Raw genomic sequence first — 27,564 nt, 5'->3', positions numbered from 1 at the left:
TATCTTCTAAGCACGTAGACTGTTTAACTGGTGGAGGGAGATTAGCCTATATCAGAACTAGAATGATGCCTCCTAATAATTGATTGTTATTGTTTTAATGCCTGCTTTTAAAATTTGACAAAAAAAATCTGTGAGGTAATCTAATTAACATTTAAGTCTCGGACAACATGGTGTTTATTATGATCGGTCCTTTTTATTAGACTGTCTGATAGAATACCGATTGCTGTATACAAACAAACGCATTGTTTGCCAGATAAACTGAGTTATGATATTTTAAACATTTTTAAACATCTTTTACATATTTATGAAGTGCCCATGATACGAAATTCTTTTGTTTATAGTATAAGGTCACTACCTGCCCCGTTCGCGTAGCATTCATGTGTAAGCATGCATGTTTTAGTGTTTGACAGTGTCTAGATATAAAAAAGATACTGAAACTTTCCGAATACTGTTAACATATGACAAACCCTTTCCTATTTTGTTAAATAGGTCATTCATGTGTTCAGTCTCATACTTAATTGGATTTCCCATATTACGTCTACTTTGTTTTTAAAAGTTTACAAAGGACTTCAGTAGAAAAATTGTGCAGTGAGTTTAATGTGTAAGAAAATACTTTACAAATCGGGTATGTAGCGGAAAGATCTAGAGGGAATTAGTTGACATTTTAATACTAAACGATACACAGGTAGGCTATAACATATTCGGTATACAATTGTGTATTTATTTTTGGATTAAGAAATTGTGACCCATCAAGTGTTTATACTTGTGTTTATCTTCCGCATTACTAAGTTGGTGATTTTCACAAGGATATTTCGAATGTTTTAAATGGATTTTTTAAAAAGACAATCATGAGTGATTAAAAGGTATACATATTATTTAAATGATTTTATAAATCATGAATGAAAGTGAAACTGCGTTGTTAAATTATGTCTAGGCTTATTTATTCTTTGTAATATATATGTATATGACCAGTCAGTATTAATTCAATGTGTTAATATTGAATATTATGTATTTTTTATGTTGTTGTTGGTCTTTAGTATACCCGTTATCAAAAGATCGGGCATTTAGTCTTTAAACTGGTCTTCTAAAACTGCGAATACTCTCAGATTTGTACTTAGGGTCTATATTATTGTACCTATGACGCTTTTTTTGCCTTGTATTGGTCTAATGAGTTCCACCCTTTTCAGCTGATTTGTATAGCTTGTTCTTATTTTGTGCTACGGTCTCAGGTTAGGGGAGGGGTTTGGCACCAGTAAACATGTATAACCCTGCCACCTTATGAATGCTCCTGTCTCAAATCAGAAGCCTGTATTTCGGTAGTTGTCATTTGCTGCTGTATATCATGTTTGCTTTGTCATTTATTGTTTTGTACAAACATGTAACAAAATTTGGATTCGAAGTGCATGCAGACAAATGTGCACTTCATTAATCGACTGTATATGTTGTTCTACAATCACATTTGACATTTGTACATGTATTACATCACTTACGCTGATATATGTATCCTGAAATTAATCATGATTAATTAATAACCTTGTATGGCTAAGGAAAATTTAACAGTGTAAAAAGACTTAGAAAAAAAAAAGAAAAAAAGATTGAATTTCACCCCTACGTTGGTAGGAATTCATTCACCACCAGGAATCATACTTCTCAAGAATAAAAATATAACCATACGATCACGTGCTCGTGTGACAATTTGTGAACTTTCGAATAATTGAACATCTGAAATGTTGAAAAAAGTTAAAAAAAAAAAAAGAATTAAAAAATAACCGGACTGACGGGTCTCCGAAGAAATTCAAAACGAAAGTCCCTAATCAAACGGCAAAATCAAAAGTTCCAACACATCAAACGAATGGATAACAACTATCATATTCCTGAATTGGTACAGCCATTTACTTATGTTGAAAGTTGGGGGGAAAAAAACTTGTTTTAAAGCAAGCTAAACCTCACACGTGTATGTATACTACTGTAACCTTTATGTATGACAGTCGCATTAAATGCCATTATGTTGACAACATTTGTGTAAACAAAACCAGACATAATAGGTAAAAATGTCAAATATAGGGGTACAGCATTCAATATTATGTTATAATATTAATCACGTTTAAACACATAAATATGGTAAAAAGTAAAAGTAATATTCAAAAAGACAAATACAAGAATACTATAACACTTTACTATATAGGTGATAACTTCTATGCCATTTGGTGGAGAGTTGTCTCATTGGCAATCTTACCACATCTTCTAATTTGTATATACTAAGTATTGAAAACCAGTGGCGTAGCTGGGTCATTTTTACGTGTACTCCCGAGCTTTGGCGAGGGTCTAAGGGGTGCCAACCGTTCAATGTCAAAGCACCTGCTGGTAGTGGTTTCGAGGGGACGAAGTCCCCGAAAGCTATCGAGTTATCTAGAATGAGATCTACCATTCCTGTCAGTAAAAATTCATTAATAGCAACATACTTTTGAATCTAATTGGTTTATTTTTATGTTTAATTTTGAAATATGTTTAACTTATTCATCGTGTTAAACTGGAAGCTAGTGGTCATTGGTTTTAGAAAAAACGTCCAAACCAATATTACTTTCAAATATGTTTAAAGAGAGCCGTGAGTGAGCATACAGTCGACAAAAGCACCTTTTAATGGACATGCAAATTTAATTCTAACAGGTGCAATATAAAAATTTCCTGGAACACCTATGATTTCTTCCCACAAAAAGTGAATCAGTTTATCAGTCCCTTAAATTGTTTAAAAAAAAAAACTAAAATTCTCTTTTTATATTTTTTCTTGATCTAGAATATTTAAGTGTGCCAATATTTCATGGCAATCTATGATGTTTTATAAATTGATCATTAAAAAACAATTAATTGCGTAAAGAAAGTCCGGCTATGAGTAAAGATCAGAAAATAAACGTAAACAAATGCTTTCAAAATTTTAAAAACCTCTTTCAAACTTTTATCAAATTCGATAAAGGTTTGACAAAGTAGTAAAATGTTTAATTAAGAATAAACAAACTTTAAGCCCAAACTGTGACCACTTATTAATTGCAGAAAGAATACCTTTTATCCGTTAAATGCGGGAAAATTAAAGCATTATTATATTGCTCTGGATACTCTTTTGATCAGGAACATTTTTCTTCCAACTTTCGTAAAATTTCACGGAGAGCCATTCAAAACACTTTATCAATTCGAAATCTTAATATTGACGCCGCCGACGACGCTTTGACTCGCTTTTTAGACATGAATCACAGGCTCGACAAAAAATGCAAACCGCATATCGAATCTCAGCAGATAATAAATTGTATAAATATAAGAAAAGTACGCAGAATTCAAAGTAGATTCAGACTTTTAAAGAAAATTAGAAGATATCTATAATAGGATCTAGTTGATTAAAGTAAATTCAGTCCCTTTTTATTCACAATTACAATCCACTGCAAAAAAAAATCACACGGCTGATGTGCTTTTAACCAGATTTTCTGATTTTATAATTTTTTTTTTCATTTTCAAAATTCAAGTGTACGCCCGGGCGTTTTGACGTAAACGTAGAGCTACGCGCATGAAAACAAAATTAGTCATAAATGCGATGAGTAGTGTACAGTTCGAGATACCCCGGCATGGCAGTCAGATTTCAATATGCTAAAATGCTTATTTTTAGGCAGATCTCACTTTCACTGTACTTAACCGAAAGCAGCTCAATACATAAAGGCAACAGTAGTATACCGCTGTTCAAAATTCATAAATCGATAGAGAAAAAACAAATCCGGGTTACAATCTAAAACTGAGGGAAACGTATCAAATATAAGAGAACTACGACACAACAGAGACACAACATCGAAATGTAACACTCACAGAAACGAACTATAATGTAACAACAGCCATTTTCCTGACTTGGTAAAGAGCATTTTATGAAAAAATGGTGGGTTGAACCTGGTTTTGTGGCATGCCAAACCTCCCGCTTTAATTGCAGTGTTAATTACAATTGATGTTAACCAGCAGTGATCACATGCATACAAATCACTATATCAATTACTAATTGCTTGTAACCATTTCACTATATCTTACACTAAATATATGCATTCACTTGACGATATTGTCAGTATACCCATCCCGCAATAGCGTGTCTAACCTTAACTATATCGACAAATTTTTACACCTCTCTTTACAAGTCAGTAAACGTTGCATACACTTCGCAATCACTTGAATTCCCTTCACTGTACTGAGCACTTGTGTCTTCTTAAATAAACCAAACAGGATCTATCATGTGTAAGTACTTAAGCTCATAAATGAAATCACGAAAAAGAATAACATTATTTAATTTAAACAATACCGGCTTGAACATGAAGAATAATTGTAACACATATTTAGATAGCGGTAATTGTCGTCAGTTGAGCTTTAATTTGTATGCTTTGTTGGGCTGGTTTTTTTTTGTGTTTTGGTGTAAGTTTATTTTTTTTAGTTAAATCTATTGAACCTGGTTTTCTCAAGATATTCATTTTATCGATTGTTTTCTCCACAATCAATTTCCGAAACTAATATTTATATTTACACTGATTGTTATTTTGATCAAATACTCTTAGATTAAGTTTAAGGAAGTTAGATGAAGTTATATGAAAAGTGTTTGCTGTTTTGTATTGTAACTTGTGAATATAAAGTGGAAATGCCATAGGTGGCTACTTTCACTTATCTCAAAGGCCATTGTCATCATTATACTTGTAAAACAAGCTTGTTTATGTAAAATTAATGTATCAGCTAAAAAATCAGTGTAAATATTACTTATATCAATAAATCAGTTTTTGTTATTCATATAAATCCTGTTTTGCGTGAAGATTCCAATTTTATATTCATTTGAATTTACAATGATTTCGGGGCAAATCGTGCTATGATTCTATGATTCATTAAAGAGGGACCAAAGTCAAGTATATTTTAATATAATTTATGTCAATTGCATTTCCGTGTTTATTTGAAGTTTGTTTCTATAGACTTAGATCATCTAAAAGTGTGGACACGCTGACATTAGATAATCATCACGATAAAATAAAAATAAATGTTTGTCTTATTGTTATGTCATTCAGATCGGTTAGAGCTGATTTCAAGTGTACATTTTTTGTGTTGAAGGGTATAAAATTGTGTAAACTTGAATGAAGATGCGGTATATTTTTTTTTATTCCTCTAGTTTCTGATATGAACGAACTGTGCGCCTCTCCTTGTCGACCTTTTCTTATTTTCATATAAGTTGGAGTTCCTTCAGACACTTGTCAAAAAGAATAAGATGAGATAGTTAAATTTCGCATTCAAATATATATTAATAATGTTTTTTTCATTACCAATCCAATCTTATCTGATTGGGTTTCATTAATATATTATCCTCCAGAACTTGAAATTGAAGAAACAACCGATATGTATGGCAAGCCGTTTTGCTATTTATTCTTAATATCTTATATAGTTTATAAGAAATCTGATATAGTTTAAAAGATATTTTATATAGTTTATAAGATATGTCATATAGTTTATAAGATATCTCATATAATTTAATTGGTCATTTTGGTCGTTTATAGTTTATAAGATACAAAAAATGTATATCATATAGTTTGTAAGATATCTCATATAATGTATCAGATATGTTATTTAATTGTCTTTATAAGATATCTCATAAACTGTATAAGATATCTTATAAACTATATGAGATATCTTATAACTATATAAGATATCTAGATATCTTCTAAATTATATAAGATATTTTATATAAAAATTGTTTTTAAGATATTTCATATACTTTATAAGATATCTTATAAACTTTAGAAGATATTTTATATATAAGATAATAAGATATCTTATAAAGTTTATAAGATAATAAGATATCTTATAAAGTTTATAAGATATCTTATAAATTTTAGGAGATATCTTATATAACATTAAAGATATCTAGATACTAGATATCGCATATGATATATAAGATATTTCATAAAAATGAAATTATATAAGATATCTTATATAATTATAAGATATATAATATATCTTATATATTATAGGAGATATCTTATATATTATAGGATATATATCTTATATATTATAGGAGATATCTTATATATTATATGAGATATCTTATATATTATAGGCGATATCTTTTAAAAGTAAATTAAAAGCAAACTAAATATTACTAGTATGTTATATACATATACACATTCGTGGATCTACAATCTGTCAATACCTGTATCTTGGCATTGCGCAAGGTCATGTTTTTCTCTGACTGTTTATGTCTTTACACTAAATCCAATAGATGTTGGATGTGTATGGATTGATAATTTAGTCTTATATGCATGAATTTCTTATTAGTTGTTAGTGGCTTTGAACTAGCTGTCAGTTAACATGATGGTCTTGATGTATAGATTCTAAATACTGACATTGTTTATTAGTTATTACGTGTTCGTGTTCTTTTTATTTGTCCTGGTACATTTTTTGTGATATACTTTTGGCGTGGCTTAATGTGTTTGTATTGTCTTTAATTTTTTGGTTGCGTGTTTTGTATATATATGCGACTTTTTGTATTGCTTTGGTTCTTATAACGTGACTCTGTACTTTAAAAGATCCCGTCAGTATGATAATGTTCTATTTTATGTCTTTATGATATATTTCTATTGTGAATTGCAAAATACGTTGAACCATAAACGTCAAAATCATTCAATCGCGTAGTGGAATTAACTATTTGTGGATTCTTATAAATTCTATATAAAACTTTTGGACTATTTTCAATATCGGTCTATTTCTGAAATTTATTCTTACATACTTTTGATTTTTTAATCCTATATGCTAACATTGCCTTTGTAAATTTTAAAATTGTATGCACATTGAACGACAAATCTATGTGACGTATAAAATTTTCTGACGTCAGACACACAAATCAATGAATGTGTTTGTAGATAGATTTTGTTGTGTTCTGTTAAATTGTTCCTTTTCAAATTGTTATACGATGATGACTGATGTACCCATATTTTGACTATTTTATTTATTGTGTCTGTTTAGTTAACGCATCAATGTAAATATAACGGAATTTGATGAGACTGTCATAAAAGTGAGAGGGTTAGCGCTATAAAACCAGGTTTAATTCACCATTTTCTACATTTGAAAATGCCTGTACCAAGTCAGGAATACGACAGTTCTTGTCCATTCGTTTTTGATGCGTTTTGTTATTTGATTTTGCCATGTGATTATGGACTTTCCGAATTGATTTTCCTCTAAGTTCAGTATTTTTGTGATTTTACTTTTGATACAAACCATCTATCGTCAGTTTTGAGGTGTTTTTTTTCATTTTTGCTTATATTCTTCTTCTATGGAATATCTATGTGCCATTTTCTTTTTCTTTGTTAATTCTTATTTTTTTATATAACGATTAGGATTATATTACAATGTTGACTGCTGTCATCCAATTGAGAGGTTTAGATGGCTATAAAACCAGGTTTAATCCACCTGTTTATACATTAGGAAATGCTTGAAACCAACTCACGAATATGTCAGTTGTTTTCCATTCGTTTGATATAAACTCATCATAGACACCAGGAATAAATTTGCACCAGACGACGCGCGTTTCGTCTACAAAAGATTTATCAGTGACGCTCGAAACTAAAAAAATAAAAAGGCCAAATAAAGTACGGATGAAGAGCATGTGTTTGAGATTTTTGTTTAGCCATTTTGGAAAGGACTCCCCGTTTTGAATTTCTCTTGGAGTTCGGTATTTTTATTATTTTATCGGTTTTTCATTTACTAAACTCTTTGAAGTTTGAAGTCAGTATAGAAATAAACAGATGTAGATTTATCGCCATTGAGACATCTGTTTGACTTTAAAGCTGTTTTGATCTGTGCGGCACTGTTGAATCCAATCATGGCTAATTTTATGTCGCGTGGGAGCCGATCTCTCATCGCTCCTGTTTCTGATATGTCGCGTGGGAGATCTAACGAAACCGGCTTTGAGGTCACATGTGAGTGAACTAAAAGTTAAGAATTTATACTGATATGCAAATGATTTGACGACCTATTGATAAGCCAATCAAAAAGTTTATGAATTATTTTGACTGACCATTTCGTCGTAAATAAAATGAGTTACATCCCTTTACCTTACGTTAAACTTTCAAGATCGTGGAAGACTCAATTTCATTGGTCGAAAAAGACACACCTACGAGGTCATTCACATGTGACCTTAAAGCGGGTTTCGTTAGATCTCCCACGCGACATATCAGAAACAGGAGCGATGAGAGATCGGTTTTTAATTAGATTGTGTTGAATCTTACGAAGATGAAACGCGCGTCTGTGTATAAAATTATAATCCTGGTATCTTTGACAACTATATCCACTAAAGGACAAAACACAAATAAATGTCCACTTACATGTCATTGTTTGGCCTTAAAAAAACAGCAAAGCACACATTGTATAGCAGGCTATGAAGGGCCTATCTATAGAACGTATATGATATCATAACAAAGCACACATTGTATAGCAGGCTATGAAGGGCCTATCTCTACAGGGGTGGATCCAGCCATTTTAAAAGGGGGGTTCTAACCCAGGACAAAAAGGGGGGGGGGGGTTTCCAATTACATGTCCCCATTCAAATGCATTGATCGTCTAAAAAAAGGGGGGGTTCCAACCCCCGGAACGCCCCCCCCCCCCCCCTCTGGATCCGCGCCTGATATCTATAGAACGTATATGGTATCATGATACCGTGATTTCCCTGTACCCTTAATTATTTATTTGTATAAATATTAGGATATGTAATGAGACAAGTTACTATATTAATATAAATAAAAGAATGATTTTTTTTAATATTTAGATAGATTTTCAGAAGAACGTGTAGCAACTTAAACAGGGTATCAAAAATGACCCGACATGTCCAGCTATAAAGATCTGAAGCCTTCACAAGTTAAAGACACCCCTTTTGTTAATATAGGTATGTGAATTAATGACTCATTAATAAAGCGCAACATATTTTAATATTACGTACTATAATAGATATTTGAAACTACAGTATTGTTTACTTTAGAGTTTAGTAATAAGTAACTTTGAATCAAGGAGATGTTCCCCTAAACAAAAGTGTATACTGTTTAGCAAATGAGACGCAACACTAAACCCCAAAACATATAAATGAACCAATATTATGTTTTAAAAACACATTAGACTTACTTGGTTCAGGCGTTTATGCGTATGTTGGCTTTTGTATTGTTGTTGGTTTTTTTTACAGTTGTTGCACATGTATTTTCTTCGGTTTCAATTTTGTAACCCAGATTTGCTTTCTCTCAATTATTTTATGACTTTTGAACACCGATATACTACTGCTGCCTTTACAGAACACAAATACTGACTTAAATTATAGTTGTTCGCTCTATATTACGTGTATTTCGTAAATATAGTTATAGGACTTTTTTTTTATTGTCACATGTAGACTACGTTCAATATCGTCTTTTCCAACAAGTACAATGCATCTAGTTAAGCAGAAAGACTGGGAGACTTTGAGTTAGATTGAAATATCTCAAGCGCGCAATATTTTTTTTTACTTTGGGATCTAGCACGCAGGTAACATCGATTGTTCAAAGCAGCAATGTTTATTTCAAATCGACATGTCATGTATTGACATATTTGGGAGATAGTAAAAAATATTTAAGACGAATGTGTATGTTGACGAATTTTGTTCATTTAGCATATGTTGCAAATATGCACATTATTATTTAACTATTATACATCATTGCATATTTAAAGGACTATCATTATTTTTGTCTTATCCTACTTAGGCCTCGTGATTTTTGTTTAAGTGTAGGATAAAAAGGAAGAACATTCTTATGAATTGTTCAATACAATTATATAATGGGCATATCTCGATTGGTCATACGATGTGTATGTTTTTATATAGATAAAACGCTTCCTTGTGCTTTCAAGTATGCAAAATATTATTGAATTATATTTGCATGTCAGAAATATATGATTTAAATACTAGCATGTTTTATCTGATCTGTACACAGGAGCCCAAGATCTTATTACTGTAGAGGCTAACTGGAAAGGTTTAGTGAGGAAAGAGGGACAACTGGAACGTGGATTAAAGAAACTTGGACCCCTCGCAAGTCTTCAGTGTAAGGAGAATTATCAACATATATAACTTGCACAAAACCAAAAAGAGGGAGGGGGCGGGGGGATTCCCTTTTTTGACGATTTTGTTTTTGTATGGGAACATAGGGTTTGACCCTCCTTTCATATGACTTGCATGTGTTGGAAACCCCCTTTTAAGACTGGGGATCCGCGCCTGTCCTGACTGGTTATCCATTGTCCTCTCTTTAAAGTTAAAAAAATTTCCTTATAAGCATTGTTAGGGTCATATGAATACTCGACTACATAATGCATTGACCTCACTGTAAAGTTGATATGGTGGTTTGCAGGGTATTAAGAAAAGGGAATGTTGGGTATGCATCAAGACGACCACAACCTGACGAAACAAAATACCCCAATACATCTGTTCTTTTAAACTAGAACTATTTAAATTTAGAAAGAATTGTTCAATTTGTTTCTGCATTTAAATATGGAAAGAACTGTCCTATTTGAGCACATTATTTTAAAAAGTAATTGTGAAAACATTTCGACTAGAACTGCAACTTATTATAACAATTCTGTGGCACAACTGGTTGATTGGAAATAGTTGTTATGTTTGCAGTTAAACGTGTGCAGTGGAAGTCTTCTTTTGATAAATTCATCTGAATAAAAAAAATATTGGATGCATGTCAATAAGACAGCAACACAACGACAGTAGACTAATAATCAACATACAATCAACACTAAATTTAACAAAAATCTAAGAGATAGTCCATGAAAGATATACCTTCAACACCAAATTCTCCGGAGGATAAACAGATGAGTGAGAAAAGATTCGAAATCTTCGGAAGCAAGTTACTCGACATGACTGTTAAATTCCACATTCCATTCTCGTAATGACATTAATATATTTTTCAGGGAGACAATATTTTGTTGTGCTATCTCAAGGTTGTGTTTACGTTTTTCATGATGATCATTCAGCATCTCCAAAAGTTCACTTCTCTCTTATGAATTATCACAAGTAAGTATACGAATATTTATTGCACATTAATGGTATCTCATTTAACTTTCATAGAACATTTTTTTAGTTGGGGTATCTCTATAAGATATAGTGAAAATTATTGGGTATCTTTCAACTTAAGTCATCTTGAATTAGTGGCATATATGATGCTTTTCAGTGTCCTGATATATCGTATTGATAATAAGTAAGGAGCACAAATCATTGTTATCTGCCTCTTGATATCTCACAAACAGATTATTTTTTAAATAACAACAACAAGAGGATTCCATGTTCCATGCGTAAGCCTAAACAAATTGAATAGAAAATCCTTAAATTTAACAACAGGTAACCCAAGCAATATCTAAGACGATGATTGTCTGCGTCATGAAAACTGTTTCTTCACCTTAAAGTTAAACAAACGAGTTAATTGTTTAAAATAAGACCATAATGCACCAAGTCTCGTTCTGATAATTTGACGAAGCTGCAGTTCATGGCTATGACAAAAATGTATTGGAAGATAATGTTTATTTAACTGAGACAAGACTCACTTCACTCAAAATCGAAAAAAAATCCGTTGTACCGTTGAATACTTACTAAAATAGAGTTGAAAGGAAATTCTTACACAACTTTTGATAAACTCAAATAAACATTTGTGTATTTTAGATTACGAAGGAATTTTAGTATACCCCACTGCTTTGAAATTTTTCCATGTTCGTCAGAGGGCAAAGTCTACAAATTCAGTTGTGCAACAGATACAGAGAGGCTGGTATGTAACACATAAATTAATTCTTAGAATACGAAATGATGCATTTCATGTCCTAATACTTTATGGCTTTCTTAATTTACTTGAATATTGTTGAATACGAACATCTTGCAGCTCTTATAACTAACCCGTATATCTTTTAGTTAGATTTTAAGTGCAAAATATCCAAGAATAAGATGTCCAACAAAATATCTCAAATTCTCTTTTTTCGTTTTGGGTAACAGTGGCTTTTGTTCAAGGTTATTAGTGGGTTTTTTTAGATGTTTAAAATCTCACAACAGTATATTACTGTTGCCTTTATTTATTCACCCCTTATTTTATTGATTTTGTATTTACATTGTAACATAGATCAAATTTATTCGTTCAGTGTGTGTTCACTAGACGTGTTATTATGTATTTTGATTGCGTTAGCCATTTCAATTGATATTTGAAAGTGTGTCTTTCTATGTTGTGATATTACAGTACTGTTTCATATAAGTGTTTCTCGTTTCTCATTTCTTAAATAGACTAGACCGTTGATTTTCCCGTTCGAAGGGTTTTACATTAGTCATTTTTGGGGGCCTTTATAGCTTGTTGTTCGCTGTGAGCCAATGCTCCGTGTTTAAGACCGTACTTTGATCTATAATGGTTTACTTTTACAAATTGTGACTTGGATGGAGAGAAGTCTCACTGGCACTCATACCACATGTTCTTATATCTATTGTACGATATCTATGTGTATTGTCTGTTTATTAGGAATGGATGAGAGCTATATATGTATCGATGCTTGTTGTTCATAAAGAATCCTTACCAGACGATGAACACACAAAGTAAGTAGCAAGTATGGTAAGTGCTCAACAGCTGTATAAAGACAGACAAACAAATAGATAAACAGGAAAACTAACCGAGAGAATACGAAAACTTAAAAATGAACAATTGCCTATTATGTAATTCCACAATGTTATAAGAATATTGATATAATACTAAGCAGCAATCTAGATTGGAAAAGGATTATAAATATAAGTGGTATATCAATTTAGTCTTCTCAGGTTTACTGTGAGATTGAAATTCGGCCATAAGATCTAGAGGTCATATGAGTAAACAGTAATTCAGTACTTTGATTATTCCTAAAGGTGTTAACTAGTGTCATCCCTCTTCTAAATTCAAAAGCATAGTTAAAATTCTTAGAATTGCAGCACATGTAAAGCTATAGTTATAAAAGTAATTAAAAATGTAAGTCTGGCAAACGCACTCGTTGTTTTTTTACGTAGAGACAGAGTAAAATCTCGATTCTGATCATGAATAATAATAAAATAATCGGGGGTTCATTGAGGTTTTCCATATTATTTTAAAAGATGAATGTGTTTATGTGTTTAATGAATGAATTAATCATACCTTTATTCAAACTATAATACCATTTCCATTCTCAATATTATTGATATCTTTATTACAGACTTAAAAAATCCGATGAATATAATCTTCTGGAATCAACCGTCGGTGCCTCTCCGTCTGCAGCAAAGCTTTATGAGATTGACGATGACGAGTCGTCAGATGACAATTATGACAAACCTGATGAATCTCTGGTGAAGAGTAATAAATATGAGCCTGATCCAAGTAAGTAAATGATGCGTCAGATAGAGTAATAAATATGAGCCTGATCCAAGTAAGTAAATGATGCGTCAGATAGAGTAATAAATATGAGCCTGATCCAAGTAAGTAAATGATGCGTCAGATAGAGTAATAAATATGAGCCTGATCCAAGTGAGTAAATGATGCGTCAGATAGAGTAATAAATATGAGCCTGATCCAAGTGAGTAAATGATGCGTCAGATAGAGTAATAAATATGAGCCTGATCCAAGTGAGTAAATGATGCGTCAGATAGAGTAATAAATATGAGCCTGATCCAAGTAAGTAAATGATGCGTCAGATAGAGTAATAAATATGAGCCTGATCCAAGTGAGTAAATGATGCGTCAGATAGAGTAATAAATATGAGCCTGATCCAAGTGAGTAAATGATGCGTCAGATAGAGTAGTAAATATGAGCCTATTCCAAGTAAGTAAATGATGCGTCAGATAGAGTAATAAATATGAGCCTGATCCAAGTAAATAAATGATGCGTCAGATAGAGTAATAAATATGAGCCTGATCCAAGTGAGTAAATGATGCGTCAGATAGAGTAATAAATATGAGCCTATTCCAAGTGAGTAAATGATGCGTCAGATAGAGTAATAAATATGGGCCTGATCCAAGTGAGTAAATGATGCTTCAGATAGAGTAATAAATATGAGCCTGATCCAAGTGAGTAAATGATGCGTCAGATAGAGTAATAAATATGAGCCTGATCCAAGTGAGTAAATGATGCGTCGGATAGAGTAATAAATATGAGCCTGATCCAAGTGAGTAAATGATGCGTCAGATAAAAAAAACGGTGATATTTTGCCAATGAGACAACTCTAGACAAGAGATTAAATGACACAGAAATTTACAACTATAGGTCACCGTACATCCTTCAACAATGAGTAAAGCCCGTATTGCATAGTCAGCTATAAAAGGCTCCGAAATCACAGATGTAAAACAGTTCAAACGAGAACACTAACGGCTAAATTAATGTACAAAAAATAAACGAAAAACTATTAATCAACACAGCAACAAATGACAACCACTGAGTTACATGTATTGATGAATAAGGTCGCCATTTTATCTTTTTATCTTTTGTTAGAAAAACTTTTAAAACATTTCCACTTTTTTCACGATTTTGCAATTTTATCCATATTCCTTTCCGCAAAACAGTCGAACGTTTAAAGTTGGACATATGTTGCTATTTTTAAATGGGAAAACTAATCTCATTTATAGTTATGTATGCTTTGACGAGTATAAGAAAGGTTTTAAACATAGTTTTGACGAGAACGGCTGGCCACAGTATTTCACCAAGTTTACTTGTTAGGTCATTTATTTATGTGCTACATGTTGTTTAACATTTTAATTAGACTAGTATATTAACGATTTCATGTAAATAACTTCTAAATTTTAAATTGCAATTGATTTTTCAATCCAAAATATACACCATGTTTTATTCACGGCCGACACTCGGCTAACCGAGAGTTTGGTCGGTTAATCTATATTGAGTATGCGGCTATATCGGCGGTTGGTCTGTTAATCGGGTTGGCTATACGTCTGTTAAGAGTAAAACACACAATTTAATGTTAAACTCTGTTAAATATACAGATTTTTGGCATATTATAAGAACCAAATCAAAAAAAGAAAAGTGTCTGACAAAATGATATCTATCATAGAACATTTTCCACCAGTAAAAAAAATTGCATAGCCTGCCCAGTTTTAAGTAAAACGAAAAGGCGTCTCGCAAGTATGTGGTTTTTATGCTTGTACGCATAGCAATATTTTGGATAAAAGGCTAAAAAACATTTTTATATATGATTTAAAGGACACAAAATAGTACTTTGGTTCTAAAAAAATAATTGTCATAGTTAAAATATTTCATAATTGTTATATAAGTTGAGTAATACCACATTTTAATGAATATTAGGGGAATACAGTCTGTTAATGGGTTGGACAATTTAAATCGTGTCAGTTAAGAGTTATTTAGCCACGACAATAGTCTTACTACCTTTAGTTTATATTTTCACATTGAAAAAAATGAGATGTACTTGTGACGAAAAAATTACAATACGGTGCAACAGTATCCTTATGGAAAGAGAACTTTTATTTTAATTTTATTTCTTTGCATTTCATTGAAGGGTGTGTCACTTCAATATAGCGTTATATGGACTGATTGGCCGCTCGAATTAAAATAAAATTGACAAAGTCGGTATACGTTAGTTGCACGCCATAGGAACGCTAAAGCAATCGTTCAAAGCGCGTTGCATAAGTTTGTAGTACGTCGAAATACAAAGGTAAAATTGAGAAAGGAAATGGGGAATGTGTCAAAGCGACAACAACCCGACCATAGAGCAGACAAAGGCCACCAATGGGTCTTCAATGTAGAGAGAAACTCCCGCACCCGTAGGCGTCCTTCAGCTGGCCCCTTAAAAAATATGTATACTAGACCACACAAGACTAACAAAGGCCATAGGCTCCTGACTTGGGACAGGCGCAAAATTGCGGTGGGGATAAACATGTTTATGAGATATCAACCCTTCCCCTATTCCTCTAGCCAATGAAGGAAAGTAAATACGCTTGATGAACTCTACAATCCCAGGAAATTTGTATGCAGCATAAAAAACATACAACATACGCCAACATACGTTTCTAGTACGCCCAATACACGCTTAAAGCTCGTTTTGCACACGTTACAAATATGATTGACAGGTTAAATGCATCCAAAATTACTAGCGTAATGGCAGCGTAAATGATTTTGAACACGTCAGTGCTATACGCTGATGTGTGACGCCGGTATTAGTTGTGTTTCCTCAATGCTTTTTCAACTTCGTATTTTATTTGGCATTTTAAACATTTTTTTCGTCACTGATGAGTTTTTCGTAGACGAAACGCGTGTCTGGCATAAATATAAGGAGTAAAAATAAAATTTCAATCCTGGTATCTATGAGGACTTTATTTCCGGTATGTATTGTCTTTTGTACCAAGTCATCATTCTCATTTTCTGTCGCCTAAATGTATCAAGGACGGAATGACCGTTGTTTTCTAATCGTTGGTAAGACGTGGTTCTAAACAAGAAATTGACATTAGTAAGATTTTTTTATATTTGTGTTGATGGTGATTTAATGTGTAACATAAAGAAAATTTTCGGAACGGCGTTGCTCTGTTGGTACTGGTTTCTCTTTCTGGTTGTTTATGTATTGAAATGTTTCCTTTTGAGATTTAAGTCCATCAATACCTAATGCATTATATGCTGTACTACCGGTTACCTTGACAGTCTTCGTAGGTTAAACCATTCGTCTGATTTTTGTTTCAACAAATGATGTGGCACATGTTCTGTTTCCGGTAAACGTAATGATGAATGTACCTGCCGTGGTTCTTTCAGTGTAACAAAGGATTTTGTCTTCGACAAGTTCACCATTTTGTCAGTGCAATAACCCGACGAGTTCTGTAGTAATGCAATAACCCGACGAGTTCTGTAGTAATGCAATAACCCGACGAGTTCTGTAGTAATGCAATAAATCCAAATAAGGCATCATTTGTTGCGAAAGCATCTTTGATAGTAGACTTGGCACGGTAAATTGCAGTCTTAATGCTATCAATCACATAACAATAGTTCTTTCCAGGTTCACTTGCTGCCTTTGTTGTGAATTTGTCGAGAGCATATTGCTGCTTTGCAATTAGTTGACGAAGGTCACGGATTGATTTGCTCACTCTATATATGTGATACATCTAACAGAGCATTTTTAATATAATTGTCTGATTTTGAGGAGCCTTGTAAGTACCCAGTGATCTTTGAGATTATTTCTTTTGATTTCGTGTACTGCTCATGTTGTTGGTGTAATACAATACAATACAATACAATACAATATTTTTATTTTCCAAATTAAAGGGCCCATTAAGAGCATAACATTAGTTACAACATGACATAAACATTACAGAGTGATTAAAGAAACATAAAATAATAATTGAAATTCAAATGCATGAAGAAAGGATCAGTGGTCAAGGTGTAATGGTTCTGGTCCATATCCGAGGAGATCTATATCGCCGGCTTCGTCCGTGAGTCCGGGTGCCAATTTCTTGCCATCAAATGTTAACACATAGGAGTTCTTTTTTTGCGATCATATCAGTTGTATCATTTCATGAAAAATACCAGGTCCTTTTATATCAGGAATTTTTAAATCTATCGGATGTTCATTAATGTGAATATGACTAGACAGGGCAAAGTTTATTCTTGCTGTCGCTGGATTTAAGTAACCTGTTAGATTACTCTGACCTGCATGTTTGTATCCAGACATAAACCGTTGAAATCGACCGTGGAACAAAATTTTTCCAAGCCACCAGAACTGCTGTGTTTCGTTGAAAGGATATCTCATTTTAGATGTAGAGTCTGTAGACCAGTATCTCAAAATATCACAAAATAGAAGGAAACAGATGTTTTTGAAATCGAATTTAACCGTGGAGATTAGAGTAAATAGCATGAGAAGATAAATGATAAGATTGTTCTTACGGAATGCGTGGACAACATCAGGAAGCATTTTTTGTAACTTCAGAAGGAAACAGATGTTTTTGAAATCGAATTTAACCGTGGAGATTAGAGTAAATAGCATGAGAAGATAAATGATAAGATTGTTCTTACGGAATGCGTGGACAACATCAGGAAGCATTTTTTGTAACTTCAGAATCCAGTTATCATCATCATCATCATCATATCATCATCATCATCATCATCATCATCATCATCATCATCATCATCATCATCATCATCATCATCATCATCATCATCATCATCATCATCATCATCATCATCATCATCATCATCATCATCATCATCATCATCATCATCATCATCATCATCATCATCATCATCATCATCATCATCATCATCATCATCATCATCATCATCATCATCATCATCATCATCATCATCATCATCATCATCATCATCATCATCATCATCATCATCATCATCATCATCATCATCATCATCATCATCATCATCATCATCATCATCATCATCATCATCATCATCATCATCATCATCATCATCATCATCATCATCATCATCATCATCATCATCATCATCATCATCATCATCATCATCATCATCATCATCATCATCATCATCATCATCATCATCATCATCATCATCATCATCATCATCATCATCATCATCATCATCATCATCATCATCATCATCATCATCATCATCATCATCATCATCATCATCATCATCATCATCATCATCATCATCATCATCATCATCATCATCTTCATCATCATCATCATCATCTTCATCATCATCATCATTAATATCGTCAAGGTCATTAGCATCAGTATTATCTTCATCATCGTTATGATCTTCTTCATTATCATCATCTTCAAGAACGGTGAAATCAGGTTGAACATCAGATGAATTAGCTTTTGATTTCTTCCATCTATATTTTCTATTATTGTAATTTCTATGTTTTCTCTTCATACTGAAATTTAGAAGAAAAAAAACAATTTTACTTACTGATGTTTTGTAACATTACGAAGTTTATCTCTGATTTATATACCTGTTACCTATGTAAATGACAAATTGGTGCCATTCATAGCAATGAAACAGAATCCACATGATATATGCGACCATTATTTGATAAAATTAATATTACTTTGATATTACACTTTTTGAAACCATTTCTATCAATTTTCAGATTCCATTGTCTAAACTTGTTCATGTGTTGTTTCCATATATTCTAGCCACTAATCTTGAGTCTATCCCTTTATTCAGATAACACCCCATATAGCAATTAAATTATGCTTGTAATGTCATTCATAACTCTTAACAGACCAATTAACAGACCGAGTTTTATACATCCGACCCATTAACAGACCACATTTTTATCAAAAATTGATTTATGTCACCAAAATACAGTTTTTCGTGTAGATTTTTCACATATTGATGTTAATATGGTAAACAAACATAATGCCTGTCTTTTTTCGATGTTCAAAATATTGCATGCAAGTAAACTCAACCAACTTGTCATTTTTCTGTACATTTTGTGTTTGTAAAATGTGTATAAATTTACTGATGAGTAACTCGCCTTTTCATTTTATAGATCGTTTATTGAAGCTAGAAAAAAAAATAATTACACCACTGGATTCAGTATTCCAAATCGTTTTGTCAGACATGAATAGTTTTTATGATATAAATATAATTAAAAAGTTATACAATGAAACATACTGACCTTGCAATGATTTTCTCGATAACATCTGATTAACAGACTTTAGCCAACCCGATTAACAGACCAACCGCCGATATAGCCGCATACTCAATATAGATTAACCGACCAAACTCTCGGTTAGCCGAGTGTCGGCCGTGTTATTGTCTATAGAATCTTTTGTATATTTTCTCTTGTGTTCAAAAGATGAAAAATTTTGAAAAGTTTTTCCACATTCCCCTATCAAAAATTGGGGGAAAAAATAATAATTTTTCAGTTTTTTTCTCTTGCTAGCTACGAAATGCGTATCAACAACTGGCACCATCCCAAAAGAGCCGAAATCTAAAAGAATACAAAAATCCGTTTCAGAACAACGAGAGACTTATGAAGATGCTGCCTCGCCGCCGAATGACACCACAAAGCAAAGGAGTTTTTCTGAGGGTACCGTGAACTTTAATGCTGGAAATACTAGTGTAGACGCAGTCGATTCTACTTCAGTGCAAACTAAAACAAAACCAAAACCCAAAGTAGCACCCAAACCAGGTAAACCAGGAAAACAAAAAATGTACATTAATTCATTAAATCCGCCTGTATCATCTAAACCAAGGACAATATCACCGACATCGCAATTACGAATGACAGCACCAGCCTCCCGTTCACGAACAAACTCACCAGCCTCAAATTTACGCTCCACATTGCCATCTCCTTCACGGACCGAATCACCAACATCAGAACTCAACTTGCCAGTATCTTCAGATTCAAGCTCTAGGCCGTCATCCAAAGAAAGTGATAAGCAGTCGAGATCCCCAGAGCCTAAATTACCAACACCAAGGAAATCACCCCCGTCTTTAGCAAAGCGTAGCAATTCGGGGGGTACTAATTATCTAAATATGACAGAAGAGTCGGGCTACGTGCAGCCGGATCCCGGACTTGATCCCGCGTCAGAATATTTGTTTGGTGGGAACAGAGATGACAGTGCACGGTAAGATTCTACAGTAACTGAAAACTGAAAAGAATATATCCATTAAAACATAAATGTTGTTTAAAATTATATTTCAACGATATAATGGCGTTTTTAAACAGTTTATTTAAAGACTTCTGCATTCTATCTTCAGTTGTAGGGAATTTGGCCAAGAAGAAATAAGTGTCTCATATGTATGTGTTGAATAGACCAACCTCGTATAATTCCAAATGCAATGTATCGACAATTATGTCGGGGGAAAACTATAATCTTTTGAATTGTTTATTTATTCTTGTAGGGAATTAGAATTGCTGGCAGAACGAACTTTTTTAGTTAGAGATTCGTCTGAACCAGGAAAAAAGGTAACTACAATAAGTGAAACATTCTTTTTGATAGCCTATGCATTTTTCTGATCCCAGGAAAAAGGAACTATAGTTATTGGAACGTTCAAGTTCTTAATCTGTGTGATTTGTGATTTCCTATGTATGAGACCAGTGTACAGATGAGTGGATTGAGAAATCATATCAGGATGCATACAAATCTTGCAGACCGACCGAGTCAGATTTTTAGTGTGATAGATCCAAGCGGTCTCGTCCACAAGAACATATGTCATAATTTCAGAAAAATTAGTTGAACAGTCTTTGCTTTAACTCCAAAATGACCATTAATTAGCAGAAAATAGCGGAAAATACAAAGGAGTAGGTCCGGTAAGGGCCGATTTTTGCCTCAAATTTCAGGTTCATCTGACGAAAGATTTTGGACACTTTTTAAACAGTTAAGTTTCTATTTCAGTTGATTCAATTAGTTTATGTGAAAGATTTTAACTGATTTACTCATTAAAAACTCTCCGATTCAAGCTTAAACTTGAAAAATCTGCCAAAAATATCACTTTTCAGATGGTTTTTGTCAAAATGAAAGTGGCCGCTTTTGTGTTCATCCTCAACCTTTATATGTGTTATGTGTTATTATCAAATAATTACATTAGATGTATGTTTCATTATAACTAGAACACACCCGCGAAATCGCGGGGAAATAGAGCGTATGTAAACTGTAAAAAAAATATAACCGGAGAATTCCAGGAGAGGTATCAAAATTCAAAGTCCGTTTGACTTCTATAAATCTTCAAAAAATAATTCTTAAAAATTCATTTTTAAAGATAAATATTTTTTTTCTTCATGTATGTTAATGTATGATATATACGAACTCTGACTATGAATATCATAATTTTAAACCTATAATCAAGAAAGTTACTAATTAGGTCTCTATGTTACTTCAATTTATTTTAAAATAAAATACTCAATGGAGTACGTATGATTAGTGTAACAGCCTTCCATTCAAAACAAAAACATTAGACATGTGCTCTTAACCTGTTTCATTGTACCATGTGACTTTACTCATTTAAATAACTCTGGTCATGTGATTACTGAGCTTTCTGTATTCAATGAGAAATACAAAAGCATGCACACATGACCAGAGTTATTTAAATGAGTAGAGTAAAGTCACATGGTACAATGAAACAGGTTAAGAGCACATGTCTTATGTTTTTGTTTTGAATGGAAGGCTGTTACACTACTCATACGTACTCCATTGAGTATCTTTTTTTGAAATAAATTGAAGTAACATAGAGACTTAATGAGTAACTTTCTTGATTATAGGTTTAAAATTATGATATTCATAGTCAGAGTTCGTATATATCATACATTAACATACATGAAGAAAACAAAGATTTATAGAAGTCAAACGGACTTTTTATATAATACTTGGGGACTGGGCACATTTTTTTTGCCCTCCCCCTTTCTTCAAAAGACCGATTTTTATTCTTTCTGTTTTTCTGTATACTATGAACATATTTTACTATATAAAACGGTCCCTGATATATTAAAAGTAACCCATGTAAACTATTGGAATTTATAGTAAATTATAGCAAATTTATACAATTTATTCATAGTATATTTATATGTATGAAGTATACAGAAATATTTCAGTGACAGCCGTGGATAGAAAACTATTGGAATTGATAATATATATAAATATCAAATACACTTTACATGTATCTATAGTATATATGTATGATCATAGTATACAGAAAAACGCAAAAAATAATTGTTCTGTCCCAAGTACTTATCCAAATTATGTTTAATTTCAAAACAGGCCTAAAGGGCAGCAGAAGTCTTTTATATTTCTCAAAAAGTCAGTCAGATGATGGAAACAATATATGGACGCCTATATTTTCGTTTTCCTCTCAAAATAACCCAATCGAAATCGCGGGCATCCAGAGCGTGGTTGAAAACTATGTAATGTGTTGTAGGATGAATTTTTGTAAAAAAAAAATAATGGCTGGAGAATTTCAGGAAAGGTAATAAAAGTTATAGGTACTTGAGGACAGGACAATTGTTTTTCAACCCCTTCTGCTTTTTTCCCAAAATTTCCATGTTTTTGTTTTCTACTTATTTCAATATGAACATACGTTTAGTATGTTATGAACATACATTATTATAAATAAAGTGTGTTTGCTTTTTACCATCAATTCTTAGTTAATTAATCAATTCACGGCGGTCACTGATATATTATATAGACCCTCTCTAAGTAATATACTTAGTGACCCGATGAATTTTTGTAAAAGATTTTATGACTAAAGAATTTCAAAAAAGGTATCAAAAGTTATAGGTACTTTGGGACATGCCAATTGTTAATTCTAACCCGGCTGTTATTTTTTTCCTCCAAAACTCCTATAATTTTTTTCTCTATTGATTTCAATAATGTTAGCGTTTATCTGTATATTATGAACATACATTACTATGAATAAAGTGTATTTGCTTTTTACTATCAACTCTCAATTTACTTGTCCATCCACGGCGGTCATTCATAATTGACATATTATAAAGACCCTCTCTATTTAAGAAGAAAAATATCCGGATGTCTAGTCTGACTTAAAATTTCGTCCAATGACGGGAAAATATCCGGACGCAGTTTTTCGTTTTTTTCCCAAAATAACCCAAACCGAATAATAATAAGAATGGATGACAAATGCGACAATACATGATACCTATAGGACACAGAGGCATGATGATTAATTTATTGTGGAAGGAAGAGAAGCGACACACAAAATGAGGTCTTCTCGTTTAATAGTATAGATACGTTATTCTGATTGGCTAACTAGCAATCTCGCGATATTCCTTAATCAATTGCATTACACAATGCAACTTTTCATTCATGATGACACGAGGTCCCACAATAAAGTGCACAGGTAAATGAAATAAAAACTTGATAAAAGGCGTGTTTTCATGATCCTATAGGTAAAAATGTAATTATAAGTATTGAATGCTTTTTTTGTAACTTTATAGGGTTGTAAAAGCGTTGACCGTGCGCACATTTTTAGTATGAAGCGCGAAAGCGCTTCATACAAAATGTACTTCGGTCAACGCTTTTACACCCCAATAAATTTACAAAAAAGAGCATTCAATTCTTAAATACAACTAACATTTCAATATGAAGAATGAACACAAATGCGGCCACTTTCATTTAGGACGGAAACCGTTTACATTTGAACAATTTTGTAAATTAGTATACTATATATTTATGGTGTTTTAGAAATATCAATTTCTTATATCAGCAAAATTATGTGCTCGGTGTCTGCTCGATTTTATTTCATTTCAACATTAATTTATTCTCTCTTTATAGGTTTTAGTGGTGAAAACCAAAGCTGGGCTTAAGTCATACAAAATAGAAAAAAACGTAAGTGTTCAGTCAATTCGGTGTAGCAACAACTCTTATTAACAAAACCGCTGCATTATGAATTCTGTACAAGGCAAAACAATCCCCAATCTGTAAACGATTTGTTATGGACCATGCGCAGTGTACAAGGACTTCATCTTGATTTATTAGGTGTAATACCACCATTGATTTTCCTCTATTAGTCTTTGTTAAATTTGCACTTTTCAAAAAAATCTGTAGAATTTATCTATGTTTCAAATAAAGAAATACTTGGCATGAGTTAAGTTTTATCCTGTCCAGTACTATAAAAAAAAATCACATAACATTTCATTGCTTATAAGAAAATAACCATCACTGGAAGTTAACCAATCAAATGTCTCCCCTTATTTTATCTGTGTACAAGGTTTAGTCACCATGTAACCTCAAGATTATAAAATATTCTATAGAAATCCCAAATAAAAAATAATGGTGCTTTGAAATACCCAAGACATATGTTTATGACACAGAAATCTTTTACTGCAATAAAATGTAGGATTAATTAACTACAACTGTCAAATTCTAGGGAATATTTCTTTTCGACCTATTTTCGTTTTTATACAACCGGATTTGACGTACCATGATTTGGTGGTATTACACCTAAAGTATTGGTTTACAGATATTGCCGTTCTCTTTATATATATACATATGAAATTCAGTTGAGACTTATATATATATATATATATATAAGTGAATATTTAAACTGCTCAGTTATTGTCAGTGGTTTGTCATTCATTTATTATCCCTTTTCCACCTCAGCTATGCCTTTACCCAATAATATTACACATATATATAAGAATACTACTTAATAACCCATTCTGTTGTGTTTATTTAATGACGTATTCCCAATAATATCACATATATATAAGTGACATCTTGATACGTATTGTTTTATCAATTTCAGGGTGAAAAGTTTATGATTGAAGCCAATGTTACGTTCGGTACACTTCACGAAGTTCTAGAGCATTATAAAAGACACAACCTTCCAAATATAGGTGTGACTTTAAGACTGGGTTACAATGCCAAACAAAGTTCTGCACCGGATGATGACGACTACGAACCCGTTGGACAACCATTGTGTCAGTGATATACAATGTACTATGCAATGATTAGTGGGATAATCTTGACTGTTTGATAATCCTGCAGTATGTTAACACTGAGACTACTATATGTGAGACTACCATATGTGTTAAAGTAGTCTCAGGCTTACATACATGTACTTAAACAATTGAAAAGTTTATTGAATTTATCCAGAATCTCGAGTTCTATTCTCATAAACCTTTTTTTTTTTTTTAATGTTATACGTTTTTATTAAATTCACAAGTTGTGTAATGTTGATTGTTCGGTAAATCTGCTGTATTTTTACATATCGAAATAATTTAAAGGTTTGTTTAATTTATCCAGAATCTCGAATACTATGCTTATCTTGGATGGAGAGTTGTCTCATTGGCACTCATACCACATATTTCTATATATTGTATCTACTTTTTTCATTTTTTTAAAGTATGCTTTATTTCATTTAGATTCAAAAGTTGGGAAATCTAAATTGTTTAATAGTTCTGAAGTATTTTTTATATACTGACATATGTGAATCGTTCATTGAATTTATCCAGAATCTTCGAGTACTATACTCTTCAACGTTTATCTTCTTTTTTTTAAATGTATACTTTTTCTCATTAGATTCACCAGTTGGGAAATCTCGATTGTTTAATAGTTCTGTAGTATTTTTACATACTGAAATGATTGAATTGCTTATTGGAATCCAGAATCGCTTGAGTACTGTACTCAATTTTCGTTTGTTTATATTTATATCTTTTTTTAGATTCGCAAGTAATACTGTACATTATAGTTTTACTAATGCTTTTCAATATGTTGCATATAAGAAATAGTCGTGAATGTATATTGATATAACTTATGTTTTTCTTATTTTGTATGAGTAATAAAATGTATTTGACAAAAAAACTTGTTTTACCATGAAAAGTGATATAAAACTTCAAAACAACATCGCACGTAAAGTTGTAACTGTTGGTTACATACACAAATCAAAGCGCAAGAGCGCTGTAAATGTAATTGCCGCCAAATCAATGTTTTGTGAATTGTAGTCTACATCCTGACTTAAGACTATATTGACGAACTTAGGATAGACCTGACAATTGATGTTGAAAATTAAAAACAAAACACTAATTCAATGAATTAACATAAAAGTTTTAAATACAGAGTGTTATTATTATTTAATACGAAAAAACAAGTAACAAATTAAATACTAAATCGGCGCAAGTCTCAAAAAATAAAAACGTAACTATGTTTTTGTCGATGGTACATATTTGTTTTGTTTAGTGTTTATGTGTTATTTATTAACAATCCTACTGTTTGGATTTAGTGACCATCCTGCTGTTTAGCTTTAATAGTAATGATGATATACACAATCTTAATATCTTATCTATCAAATAACATCAGTAAAAAGATTATAAGTCAAATAGATATGTTATTATAAAAGTAAGATAGCGTGGTTTGATTCTATACAAGTAGGATGGTGTGGTATGATTGCCCCAAAAAACAAGCATCTCCAATAGATCAAATTTCCAGGATGTAAGCAACTATAGGACACACACATAATCTACTTCTTACTTGTCTTTTTGAAACTGATACTGATAAGCAGTGAGACTCAAAAAGAAAATTGCTCGTTAGCTCCCAGCGCTAATTTTTTTCATCTTGCCATTTGTTTCCTATTTATTCAATTCTTAATGGGTCAAATCCAATTGTTATGCCGCGCTAAGGAGCATTATGTTTTTCTGGTTGTGCGTTCGTTTGTCCGTCCGTCTGTCTTATTTCGCTTCAGGCTAACGTTAAAACGTTTTAGCGGGAATTAGCCTAGGTAGTTTTTGATGAAGTTGAAGTTCAATGAAACTTGAAACTTAGTACACATGTTTCTAATGGGTTTGGGCCCCCATTTTCACTGTCAACTGAACATAAAAGGTGATAGTAATGATAGTGCAAGTGGGACATGCGTGTACTATAGACACATTATTGTTTGTATTGTTCTAATCCGAAATTATTGTCATGCCTCAGAATACCAACACAACTGATCACACTTAACAGATTTGATGAGATATATAGGTTGCTCATTCAAACGGATTGTTTTATGGAAATGTGTTTCTTTTGAAGCTAAACTATGGCGACATGCACAGTTTCGTTTTACTATTCTAATGTATGCATTTTTTCTAAAGAGAAAT

At 32.4% G+C, this 27,564-nt stretch overlaps 1 protein-coding gene across 3 annotated transcripts; it reads left to right on the top strand.

The window, feature by feature from the left end:
* The first annotated feature begins 317 nt into the window (after positions 1–317).
* LOC139521132 (SH3 domain-binding protein 2-like) lies at positions 318–26,293 on the top strand. 3 transcript variants are annotated; one of them, XM_071314436.1, is made up of 11 exons: positions 318–685; positions 8,816–8,932; positions 9,999–10,106; positions 10,978–11,080; positions 11,723–11,825; positions 12,558–12,631; positions 13,255–13,415; positions 19,915–20,602; positions 20,880–20,943; positions 24,263–24,316; positions 25,236–26,293. In XM_071314436.1, the coding sequence occupies exons 2-11, from the start codon at positions 8,872–8,874 to the stop codon at positions 25,416–25,418; spliced, it is 1,599 nt and encodes a 532-aa protein (XP_071170537.1). In that variant the 5' UTR covers positions 318–685; positions 8,816–8,871; the 3' UTR covers positions 25,419–26,293. The 3 variants fall into 3 exon arrangements, with proteins under 3 accessions (XP_071170537.1, XP_071170539.1, XP_071170538.1); XM_071314438.1 differs by having other exon boundaries at positions 358–863; XM_071314437.1 differs by having other exon boundaries at positions 659–852.
* Positions 26,294–27,564: the final 1,271 nt, after the last annotated feature.

The sequence above is a fragment of the Mytilus edulis genome, chromosome 4 (genome assembly GCF_963676685.1).
Source record: "Mytilus edulis chromosome 4, xbMytEdul2.2, whole genome shotgun sequence".
In the NCBI taxonomy this organism is placed as follows: domain Eukaryota; kingdom Metazoa; phylum Mollusca; class Bivalvia; order Mytilida; family Mytilidae; genus Mytilus; species Mytilus edulis.
This window is presented reverse-complemented; position numbering and strand designations above follow the sequence as displayed.

What these genes read in the sequence shown, in the direction of transcription:
- LOC139521132 (XM_071314436.1), top strand. Translation starts at nt 8,872, where the DNA reads ATGTCCAGCTATAAAGATCTGAAGCCTTCACAAGTTAAAGACACCCCT. An exon ending in CAACAGATACAGAGAGGCTG is followed by an intron (nt 11,826 to 12,557) that starts GTATGTAACACA and finishes TCTGTTTATTAG; the next exon opens with GAATGGATGAGAGCTATATA. An exon ending in CGTCTGAACCAGGAAAAAAG is followed by an intron (nt 20,944 to 24,262) that starts GTAACTACAATA and finishes CTCTCTTTATAG; the next exon opens with GTTTTAGTGGTGAAAACCAA.